We start from the raw sequence: 12,012 nt of genomic DNA on the forward strand, positions 1-12,012 counted from the left end.
AGTTTGAACTGGCCTCGGGTGCCAAAGTCAATAGGGGTAAGAGCGAGGTCATGTTCTTCGGGAACTGGGACGACCGCTCCTTCATCCCCTTCACCGTCAGGACAGACTACCTGAAGGTGCTGGGTGTTTGGTTTGGTGGAGCTGGGGCATGCACTAAGACTTGGGAGGAGCGTATCTCCAAATTTAAGCAGAAGCTGGGCAGGTGGACGCTCCGGTCCCTCTCCATCGCGGGTAAGAACCTGGTTGTCAGGTGCGAGGGGCTTTCGGTACTGTTGTATGTGGCGCAGGCCTGGCCTATTACCTGGACCTGCGCCGCTGCGGTCACCCGGGCCATCTGCCACTTCATTTGGGGGTCGAGGATGGACCGGGTCCGCAGAGATACCATGTTCAAAGACCTGGGAAATGGGGGAAAGGGCGTACCGAACGCCACCCTCGCCCTGACGGCTACCTTTGTGTGTGGCCGCATCAAGCTGTGCGTAGATCCTCAGTATGCAAACACCAAGTGTCACTACTTACTGAGGTTCTACCTGTCCCCGGTGTTGCGAAGGATGGGCCTGGCCTCGTTGCCGCGGAACGCTCCGAGTAGTTGGACCGTTCCGTACCACCTGTCCTTCGTGGAGAAATTTTTGAAAGGAAACACCTTTGACCACAAGGCCGTCAGGCAGTGGTCAGCACGTAGTATCCTCAGGACCCTTCGGGAAAAGGAGAGGGTGGATCCCGTCGTGTGGTTCCCCATGCAGACTGCCAAAGTCGTTTGGCAGAATGCCTCATCGCCAGAACTTTCAAACAAGCACAAGGACATTGCTTGGCTGGTGGTGAGAGGGGCTCTGCCAGTGAGATCCTTTATGCATGCCCGGAATCTCTGCGCCACCGCACGCTGCCCTCGAGGTGGCTGCGGGGGGGACGAGACTGTTGATCACCTCCTTCTGGAGTGTGCCTATGCGCAGGAGGTCTGGAGGGGGATGCAGTGGTATTTGTCGAGGTTCGTCCCGAGCAGCTCCGTGACACGGGACTCCGTGCTCTACGGGCTGTTTCCGGGGACGCACACCGAGACCAACATCAGCTGCGCCTGGAGGACCATCAATGCGGTGAAAGACGCTCTTTGGTCTGCCCGCAACTTGCTGGTCTGCCAGCTGAAAGAACTGACCCCGACCGAGTGTTGCAGACTGGCGCACTCCAAGGTCCAGGGCTACGTGCTGAGGGATGCGCTAAAGCTTGGGGCAGCCGCCGCCAAGGCGCGGTGGGGAAAGACCACCGTATGAGCCCCCTCGTCCAGAAAAGGGAAAAGAATCCTATCTGGTAACTGGGCCCAGCTGGTGCCTTCCCCAACTGGTCAGGGGGCCAACTGGGACTGTGCGGGGTGACGACTGCCGGGGCGGTTTCTTTGCTTTGTTTTTTTTTCTCTGTTTTGTTTTTTTTTCCCTTTTAGTTGGTGTACGTACCCCCGGGTAACCCGGAGTGGCTTGCATGACTGGGTAGGTGTATAAATGTTTTATTTTTTGTACATTCTATGAATAAAGTATATTTTTTCAAATAAAAAAAAAAGTGACGAAACGTCTGAAAACAAACCTTCCAGCTCAGCGAGCAAACTCACATCCAGAGTTAGTGTGAATCTATGATAGTATGTTGCCTTCCCGGTGCCAAGGTTCAGGACTTCTCAAAATTCTTGAAGCTCAAGCACACGGTCAAAGGGGATAGCGAGAAGCCGGAAGTTGTTGTACACATTGGTAAGAACGCAATAGTTAGAAAAAGGGTTAAGCCTTTGCAGAGTGAATGTAAGAAGTTAGGTAGAATGGTAAAAGGCTGATCCTCAAAGGTAATCTCTAGTTTAGTCCTGGTGCCACATGCTAGTGAGAGTAGGAATAAGAAGACATGGAAGATAAATCAATGGCTGAAGCGATGGTGCAGTGTGCCAGGATTCCAATTGTTGGATCATTGGGATCTCTTCTAGGGCAGAAAATACTGTTCAAAAAGGGATAAATTTCACCTGAACTGGAAAGGGATCAACATCCTGGCAGAAAGATTAGCTAGTTCTATTTCGGAATACATTTCTACAGCAAAGAGAAATTCTGATGGGAGGAACCACCATCCATGGTTAACTGAAGTAGTTGGGGAAAACATCAAAAATAAAAAAAAAGGGAAATAAACTTCCACTTCTGCGAAGAGGAGTGGTAGGTCAGATGACTTGTCAGAATATAAAGCACTTTTAAACTGGTAGAGAGTGGGGATGGAGGTTCCTAAGTAGCAATATAAATAGAAAACTAGAGGACAATGGTTGTGAATCAAAAGTTCACTGGAAAAGACAGTCAAGGAGAACGAAGCAACTCTGAAGAATCAAATTGCATTTATTTTGATGGAAGGGATCTTAGAGATAAGGCAGATGACTCAGGGCACGTATGGGACTTGGACATCATAACTAGTACAGAAACTTAGCTGATGTAAGGATAGGAGTGACAGAAGTAGTAGTTCTGGAAGTCTTAGGATACATAAAGGAGCATACATCTCTGGGACCTGATCAAGTGTATCTCAGGACATGTGTGAAGTTAGAGTGGAAATTGTGGGACCCCCTAGCAGAAATTTGTATCATCTATAACCACAGGTGAAATGTCAGAGACTGGAGGGTGGCTACTGTTGGGCCTTTATTTAAGAAAGGCTGTAAGGAGCAGCCTTGGAACTACAGACCTGCGAGTCTGACATTGGTGTGGGAGAGTTGTTGGGGGTAATTTTGCAAGATAGGATTTACATGTAATTGGAGAGGCAAGGAATGATTAAAGATATCAGCATGGTTTTGTGTAGGGGAAACAGTGCCTCACAAACTTGATTGGTTACTTCCTCAAAAGAAAACTCAAAGATTGATGAAAACACAACAGAAGACATTACTTACATGGGGCTTAGTAAAGAGTTTGACAAGGTTCAGCATAGTAGTTTAATTAGTAAAGTTAGATCACATGGGATTCAGGATGAGCCTGCCAACTGGATACAAAACTGGCTTAAAGGGAGAGACAGAGGATGGTGGTGGAGGGTTGTTTCTTGACTGGATGCTGTGACTAGTGGTGTTCCACAGGGATTGGTATTGGGTCCATTTTCAATTGTCATTTATATAAAACAATTTGGATGATAATAAGTGAGGCATGATTAGCAAGTGTGCTTGTGACACCACAATTGTGGCAATGAGCTGTGAAGGGTTTTAAAAAAATAGATCAAAGGAGGAGATCTTGATTAATTAGGTCAATGGGCTGAAGAGTGACAGATGGAGTTTAATTTGGATAAATATGAGGTACTGCATTTTGGTAAAAGAAACAACAGCAGGAGTTACACAATTATCAGTAGGGCCCTGGGTAAGTGTTGTGGGACAGAGACCTAGGGGTTCAAGTACACAATGCTTTGAAACATGTGTCACAGGTGCTTAAGGCGGCGTTTACCATGTCTGCTCTGATCTTTAAGTTCAGGAGTTGGGATATCACACTAAGGTTGTATAGGGCTTTAGGGAGGCCTCTTCTAGTCGCTCTGCTATAGGAAGGGTATTTTTAAACTGGACAGGGCTCAGAAAAGATTTACCAGGATGTTGCTGAGAACGGAGGGGTTGAGTTATAAAATAAGCTGGGTCACTTTTCTGCTGGAGTGTAAGAGGTCAAGGGAGTGACCTTATAGAAGTTTATAAGATCATGAAGAAGTGAATAGTAAGTGTCTTTTTCCTAAGGTGGGAAACATGAAACCTAGAGGGGCATATTTTTAGGGCAAGAGGAAAAAGTTTTCAAAAGGATGTGAGGGTAACATTTTTACAGAGAGGTTCATGTGTGGAATGAACTACCAAAGGAAGGGGTGGATGCAGGTACCGTTACAACAATTAAAATACATTTGGATAAGTTCATGAATAGGAAAGGTTTGGAGGGACGTGGGCCAAACACAGGCAGGTGGGACTAGTTTAGTCTGGGCAAATGGCCGCCATTGACTGGTTGGATCTAAGGGTCTGTTTCTGTGCTTATGACCGAGTTGCTAAATATCTGATAAGATTTTTCAGGGATGAGGGGCAAAAGCCAGATGGAGTGGGACTAACTGGGTAACTTGACAGAGGAGAAAGTGAAGCCATAACGAACAGCACGATGCCCTCCTGAGCTAAGGCAGCCAGAGTAGATAGTAAATCTCGGTCACTGACCTGTAAAAGAGGAATGGCACAGGGATGGTGCTGAAGTGCCAGGCTGCATGAGCATCGAACACCCACAGCAAGGGAGGGAAGTCCAGGAGCTCCAGCAAAGCCAGTCCATGTAACATCACAACCACCACTATACACTTCCACACATGGGGGAGGTGATATCTGTTCCAGAAGCACCAACTGAGCCACCACAGGAGATTAATCATTCCTGAAACCACACAGTCATACGCATGAACATCATAAAGTGAAAACTGAGTGCAGGAATCAGAAATACAACTCAAGTCTGCTCCTCCCTTCTGGAATACCCTGGCTGGACTTGTATTTCAATCCTACTCGCCCAACCAATTCCCACATCTTGGCTAGAGAATCCAAAAACGTGTCAATCTTAAATCTCAAAGAGACCCAACAATGAGCCTCCAGAGACTTCTGAAGTAAACAGTACCATGGATTCAGCACTTGCTGCCTAAATCTTTTTTATCAAATGATTTGTAGATGACACCAAAATCGGAGGGGTCCTGGACAGAAAAGGAGGTTAACCTCAGAGCATACAGCATCTTGACCAGATGGGCCAATGGGTGGCAGATGGAGTTTAATTTAATTATTTAAAAAATTGAGATAAATATGAGGGGCTGCGTTTTGGAAAGGCAAGTCACCAGAGGACTTACACACTTAATGGCAAGATCCTGGGGAGTGTTGCTGAACAAAGATCTTGGTGTGTAGGTTCAAATTCCTTGAAAGTGGAGTCATGGGTAGATAGGATAGTGAAGGTGGCGTTTGTCACACTTGCCTTCACTAGTCAGCGCACTGAGTACAGGAGTTGGGAGGTCATGTTGTGACTGTACAAGACAGCGGTTAGGCTATTTTTGGAATACTGCATGCAATTCTGGTCTCCCTGCTATAGGAACGATGTTATGAAACTTGAAAGGGTTCAGGGAAGATTTACAAGGATATTGCCAGGGTCAAAGGGTTAAAGCTAGACGGAGAGGCTGAACAGCCCAGGGCTATATTCTCTGGAGTGTCAGAGGCTGCAGGGTGATCTTATAGAGTTTTACAAAATCATGAGGGACATAGATAGGCTGACTAGCCAAGGTCTTTTCCCTGGGTTGGGGAGTCCAAAACTAGCAGGCATAAGTCTAAGGTGAAGGGAAAGATTTAAGAGGTCTAAGGAGTGACCTTTTCACAAAGGGTGGCACGTGTATGTAATGAACTACTAAAGGACGTAAAGGAGGGTGGTACGATTACAGCATTAAAAAGACAGCTGGATAGGTATATGAATAGGAAGGGCTTGGAGGGATATGGGCCAAATGCTGGCAAATGGGCCCAGATTAATTTGGGATATCTGGTCAGCATGGACGAATTGGACTGAAGGGTTTGATTCTGTGCTATACATCGCTATGACTCTGACACAAAGCTGGCTGGAGGGTGAACAGTGAGAAGGATGCAGAGATGCTTCTGAGATTTGAATAAGTTGAGTGAGTGGGCAAATGCATGGCAGATGCAGTATAATGTGGATAAATGTGGGGGTATCCACTTTGGAAGCAAAAATCAGGAAAGCAGATTATTACTTGCATGCTGATAAACAGTAAGGCAAATGTACACGACCCCCAAGAGTCCTTACATACCTGTCGCTGAAGGGAACTGTGCAGGTGGTGGAGGAGGCAAATGGTTTGACTGTCTTCACAGTGAGAGGATTCAGGTAGCAGAACAAAGCTGACTTGCTGCAATTATACAGAGCCTTGGTGAGACCACACCTGGAATACTAGTGTAGTTTTGTCCTGCTTATCTGAAGTAGTATGTTTTTACAATGGAGGGGGTGCAACAACAGATTCCTGGATGCAGGAAGCATGTTCCCAATCACAGGAAATCCAGAACCGGGGGTCTCAGTCTCAGGAAACAGGGCCACCCAGAAGACAGAGGAGGAGAAATAGCTTCACACAGAGTGGTGAGCCTGTGGATTTCACTAACATGGAAAGCAGTCAAGGTCAACACATTGTGCTCCTAAGATGCTGCTTGGCATGCTGTGTTCATCCAGCTTCACACTTTGTTATCTTGGATTCTCCAGCATCTGCAGTTCCCATTATCTCCGAAGGTCAACACATTGCATGATTTAAAGAAGAGTTGGATACAGCACTTGGGGCTACAGGGATCAAGTGACACAGGCAGGAGTGGGAACAAGTTATTGAGTTGGATGATCAGCCACATGAACGGCAGAGTAGACCAGAGGGCTGAAGCACTAACTCCTGCTCCTATGTTTCCTGTCTGTCCTAAATGCATCTTCACTCACTCACTACCCTGGAAGCTTCTCCTACATCAGGGGTCAGTGTTGGGAAATCAAACATCAAGCAAACTCCCTCCACTCAAACTGAAAGTAAGTTCGCTCTACACTTTCCCCATCAAAAGTTGGGGTTTCATTTGGATAAATGTGAAGTATTGCATTTTGGTAACAGGAACAAGGACAGGACTTATACAATTAACTGGCCCTGGGTAGTACTGTAGAACAGAGAGACCTCTGTGATTAAGGAATCATTTAGCATGCTTACCTTCATCACTTGGACTTCTGAATATAGGATTGGATAGGACTTCTGTAATACTGGTTTCCCTGCTATAAGGAAGGATATTATTAAACGGCAGAGTGTTCAGAAAAGTTATGTCAGTATGTTGCTGGGAATGGAGGGTTTGAGGTATAAAAATAGACAGGATAGGCTGGGGCATTTATCAGTGAGCATAGGAGGTTGAGGGGTGACCTTACAGCGAAGTTTATAAAATTATGAGGGGCATAGATAAGGTGAATAACAAATACCTTTTCCCTAGGGGTGGGAGTTCAAAAGTAGGGGACATTTTTAAAAGCGAAAGGAGAAAGATTTAAAGAAAGGACATAAGGTGCATCTTTGTTGTTTAAAGCCACAGCATGGTTAGTGTGGAATGAACTGCCAGAAGAAGTGGCGGACGTAGGTACATCTATAAAGATATTCAATTTAAAAGACATTTGGATAAGTTCGTGAATAGGAAGGTTTGGAAGGATAGGAACCAAATGCAGGCAGGTGGGGCAAGTTTTGTTTGGGAACATAGTCAACATAGACTGTCTGGGTTGAAGGATCTTTTTCCATGTTGTATGATTTTAGGCGTCCCAGACAGGGACAGATTAGGGTTAAATATTGAATAAAGCTCCCTTTACTCAAACAGCTAGTTAAACTTTTTCCTACACTTTTGAATTGCTAGCAAAACTTCCTCTACACTGTCTCTATCAAACACTCCCAGGACAGATAGCACAGGGTTCACTACAGAGTAAAATGTCTTGGTACTCAAACAGTCTGCCTGAATTTCAACCCAGAGATAGAAAAACATTACTACTTTAAACATACTCTTACCGAAGTAAGGAAATAGGATAGACTCCTGTCAGCATCTCACTTACCTATCAAGACATTGGCAGCCATGTTGTACCCATAATCAAAATGCACAAAGGTGAGGTACCAGATGTGACATGTGAACAATCCAATGAGCAGGACCCCAAAAATACTCGCTGTCCAAGGGTGAGTCAAGCCCATGGTCCTGGAGAACGAACAGAGCCAGGTGTGACATGGCAACATTCAGCAGAGACGGCGGGTGAAGCAACATACTACATTGGAGAACCAAACAGCATGGGTTCCTGTCGTTACAATATAATGAATTTGCAATTAACGGCAAAGTGCCTAGAAACACTTAATGACTTGGGATAGTTGGACCAAGCACTGTTTAAAGAATGATCAAAACAATAAAAAAAAACCTCCTGAGATACCAACAGAAAGCACAAAACTTCTCAAACTTTACACCTCATGAGCTCTGTATACATTCCAAACATGGTCTTTCAAATTATTTTCAGTTTCTCTAACCCCGCACTGCCCTCAGCTGTAGACAGCAAAGACCAGATTTCAAGCATTTGGATGTTTAGTCACCAACCCAGGAGGTGCAGCTTCAGGTGGCATCATGGCAGAGGTTGCTGAATGGAGGGTGTTGAGTGAATTTGTGTGCAGGTTTGGGAATTTGAAGCAGGAGGGGGCTGGCTTTCAAAGAACACTGCATCTAAGGGATAGCTGTGGTTCAAGTTAACTGGTCACACTGATGGCTAGATCCTGACCTGCTGTCATCTGCTGTTGGCTGGAACCACAGCTTCTGCAGTAAAACAGTAGCCAGCAATAACATGACATTCTCACTCAGCTCGCTCATAAACATACCAATTGCACCTCTGACACGATGCTCTCTTCAGAAGGTACGAACTAACAATTCTCCTTCACCCCCATCCCATATCATCAAGAAAGATCTTGTATTTCTATAGCACTATTCACAACCACCAGGAAATCCAAAATGGTTTTACAGCTAAAGTACTTCACAAGTATAGTCACTGTTTCCCCCTGTAGGAAACAGTCGCCAATTTGGACACACAAGCTCTCAAACATTATGATATAGCCAGACAACCGATCCAAATTACGTTAGTACAACACAGAAGCAAGCATTTTGGCCCACTGAGTTAATTGTGCAGAATGGAGAGCTCCCCTGTCCTTCATCGGAAGAGTGATGTGGGAACATTTACATCCAACTTGAGGGGGCAGAGGGACCTCAGCTTAATGTCTCATCCAAAACAAACCACCTCTGACAGCGCCGCACACCATCAGTACAGGTCTGGGACTGTCAACCTGGGAATTCTTTGATCGAGTCGTGGATAGTGACTCGAACGCATAAATTTCCAAAAGGTAGAGTACTACCCACTGAGCCACAGCTGACACGAGCAAACGCTGGGTGAAGCCTGGGGCTGAAGGAGGCCATGTCCCTCAGACAGAGGGTGTAAGAGTTGATGTTGTTGAACGTCATGAAGACTCATTGTTCAAAACCTTGTTAAAAGGTTGACCACCAGTCAGGCTGAAATCAGCAGCTGATGGAGAGAGGACACTGACAGCGATGTAACACAGGGAATTTCAACAAGAATGACTCACCGGACACAGCACAGGTAGATGGAGTACAGCACCACTGATGAAGCACAAAAGTAATCCATTTTCTGCAAAATTAAAATTACAATAAAACCAATCCTGCTGGTTTTGTCTAAAACCATGATTGTTGGTTGTAACTGAGGTTGCAGCCTCAGGAATCTGGCTACCTACCTCAGTTAGTGGAGTGTCACGTGTGTGGAATACGGTGGACCAAACCCAGGCATTGAGGGTGATCTAGGAGAGCAAAAAAGTTGATAATTTGGATCATTACAAGGACATAAGAAATAGTAGATGGCCATTCAATGAGATCAAGGTTGATCCTGTATTCCAACACTATCATCTGCACTATCCTGGTTTTCCTCAGTGTTATTAACATCAAGAAATCAATCAAGCTCAGTCTTGAACAAACTCAGTGACTGAGCCTCCACAACCCTCTGGGATAAAGAATTCCAAAGATTCATCACCCTCTTATTGAAGAAGTGTCTTCTCTTCTCAGTCATATAGTCTGCCTATTGTAGAGAGACTGTGTCCCCTGGTTCTAGAATCCCTGCCTTTCTGGGGGCAACATTTTTCTTGCATCTCCCGTCAGTTTGTTATAAGTTCCACGGAAGGCCTGAGCTTTTAACCCTTTGTGCTGTTGGTGGAGGGAAGAGTTTAGGGGCCCGCACAAACACAACACAACACAGTGACATGTACAGAGTGGACAACGCACAGGCAGCCTCAACACAGCACACACTACCAACCATGGGGCTCTGCCTCAGATGTCTATCCCATGATGGGAGGAAAATATTAATACCAGCTCTCAGTGGGTAGGGATGGAGTCAGCACAAATCTTCCAAGAATCACAAATATGGATGGCCATTTGACCAAATATGCCTGTTGGTAGTTTGAAAGAGCCATCCAATTAATCTCAGTCCTTTGTTCTTTCCCCATGTTCTTAATTTTCCAATTCAAATCCGGTTTTCCTTTCAAAAATTACTAACGAATTTGTTTCCAGTAGAATTTCAGATAGCACATTCCAGATCACAACAACTTGTCAGGCAAATTCACATCACCCTTTCTTTTCTCAACTTTTCAAAATTCTGAATTCATCTTGCTTCCAACTCCCACAGCCACCGTAAACAGTTTGTTCTTATCTACTCTATCAAGGTGGCACCTTGGCTCAGCGGTTAGCAATGCTGCCTCACAGGACACCAGGGACCCAGGTTCAATTCCACCCTCTGGCGACTGTCTGTGTGGCGTCTGCACGGGTTTCCTCCGGGTGCTCAGGTTTCCTCCCAAAGTCCAAAGATGCACAGGCTAGGTGGATTGGCCATGCTAAATTGCCCGTAGTGTTCAAGGATATAATGGTTAGACACAGGAAATCAGGGGAATGGGTCTGCATGGGATGCTCTTCAGAGGAGTGGTGTGGACTTGTTGGGTCGAATGGCTGCAGGGATTCTGTGATGCAAAAACATAGTGACATATCATTTCGGAGCAGGTGTAGGCCATCCTGCCCCAAGCCTATTCCATCATTTGGGAACATCATGGCTAATCTCATTGTGGCCTCAACTCCACTTTCTGGCTTTTCACCAACAGTCTTCGACTTGCACACTATACAAGAATTTACTGTTTTAACATTATGAAATGACCATACTTTCAATACCCTATGAGTCCAATTAGTCACTGAGAAAAAAATTCTCATGTCAATCTTAAATGGGAGACACCTTATTTTTAAATTCCTCTGTAGTTCTAGTTTGTCCCTCAAGGGGGAACATTATTTCCACATCCATCTCGTCAAGACAGTTCAGGACGTTATATACTAAAATCAAATTGTCCCTCACATATCTAAACTCCAGTGGAAATAAGCCCTGTCTGTCCTATCTTTTCTCAAAAGAAAACCTGTTCTCTCCCACGCCCCCCCACCCCGAATCAATCTAGTCTACCTTTCTGAATTATCACCAACAATCTATAACCTTTCTTGAATAAGGAGACCAGACTGCACACAGCATGAGATGTGGTCTCATCACTGAACTGTATAACTGAAGTACAACATGCTTACTTTTACGGTAAAGCTCAGGTCTGATTTTTTTTAAATTCCACAGCTGCTGCCAGACTTGCTGAGCTTTTCTGATTTACAGCAGCCACAATTCTTTTGTTTTTTATGCTTATTTTTATGTTCAATTCCTCTTGTAATAAAGAATAGCATTCCATTAGTCTCAATTACTTGCTGCACCTGCATGCTAACCCTGTGATGGATGCACTAGAAGACCTAAATCCTCTGCATCCTGGAATTCTACAGTTGTATTCCTTTTAATACCTGTTTTTTAAAAATCCTTCCTGCTAAAGTGAACAATTCCACATTTTTCCACATAATACCCCATCTGCCAGTTTCTTGCTCACTCATCTTATACAAATTGGAATCATATGACACTAAGGTAGGTGGGAACGTTAGTTGCCATGAAGAAATTTACAAATGGATATAGACAAGTTAGGCAAATGGGCCAAAATTTGGCAGATGACATTTCACATGGAAAAGTATGAGATTGACCATTTTAGTCAGAGGAACAAAAAGGTAAGTAAACAAAGAAACTTCAGAGGGCTTCCTTGTACATGAGCTGCAGAAAACTTGTATGCAGCAGGTAATAAAGGGAGGCAAGTTGAGTTTAAGCATTTATTGCTAAAGGTACAGAGTAGAGAACTGCTGCTGCAACAAGGCATTAGAGAGATCACATCGAAAGTATTATGTACAATTTTAGTGCCCTTACGTGAGGATGGACGTAGTTGCATTGCAGACGGCTTTGGGGAGGTTCTCTGGATTGATGTCAGAGATAAGGGGGTTGTATTCTGAAAAGAGATTGAGCAGTTTAGGCCTATATTCTTTGGAGTTTAGAAGGAGGAGTAGAAATGGAATTCAAT

The 12,012-nt window shown here is 44.8% G+C and overlaps 1 protein-coding gene across 4 annotated transcripts in view; it reads right to left on the minus strand.

Moving 5' to 3' along the window:
* Nucleotides 1–12,012, minus strand: part of pgap3 (post-GPI attachment to proteins phospholipase 3) — a 34,229-nt gene that overhangs the window by 17,087 nt on the left and 5,130 nt on the right. The window contains exons 4-7 of one of the 4 annotated variants that reach the window (XM_048560841.2): nt 9,286–9,348; nt 9,121–9,182; nt 7,566–7,702; nt 4,157–4,361 (exon numbers count right to left, since the gene is read on the minus strand). In XM_048560841.2, coding sequence (XP_048416798.1) covers nt 4,157–4,361; nt 7,566–7,702; nt 9,121–9,182; nt 9,286–9,348 — 467 coding nt within the window. Of the gene's footprint in view, nt 1–4,156; nt 4,362–7,565; nt 7,703–9,120; nt 9,183–9,285; nt 9,349–12,012 lie in introns of those variants that run through there. The other 3 variants (XM_048560842.2, XM_048560843.2, XM_048560844.2) reach the window with 3 other exon arrangements.

The sequence above is a fragment of the Stegostoma tigrinum genome, chromosome 31, assembly GCF_030684315.1.
Source record: "Stegostoma tigrinum isolate sSteTig4 chromosome 31, sSteTig4.hap1, whole genome shotgun sequence".
Classification (NCBI taxonomy): Eukaryota; Metazoa; Chordata; class Chondrichthyes; order Orectolobiformes; family Stegostomatidae; genus Stegostoma; species Stegostoma tigrinum.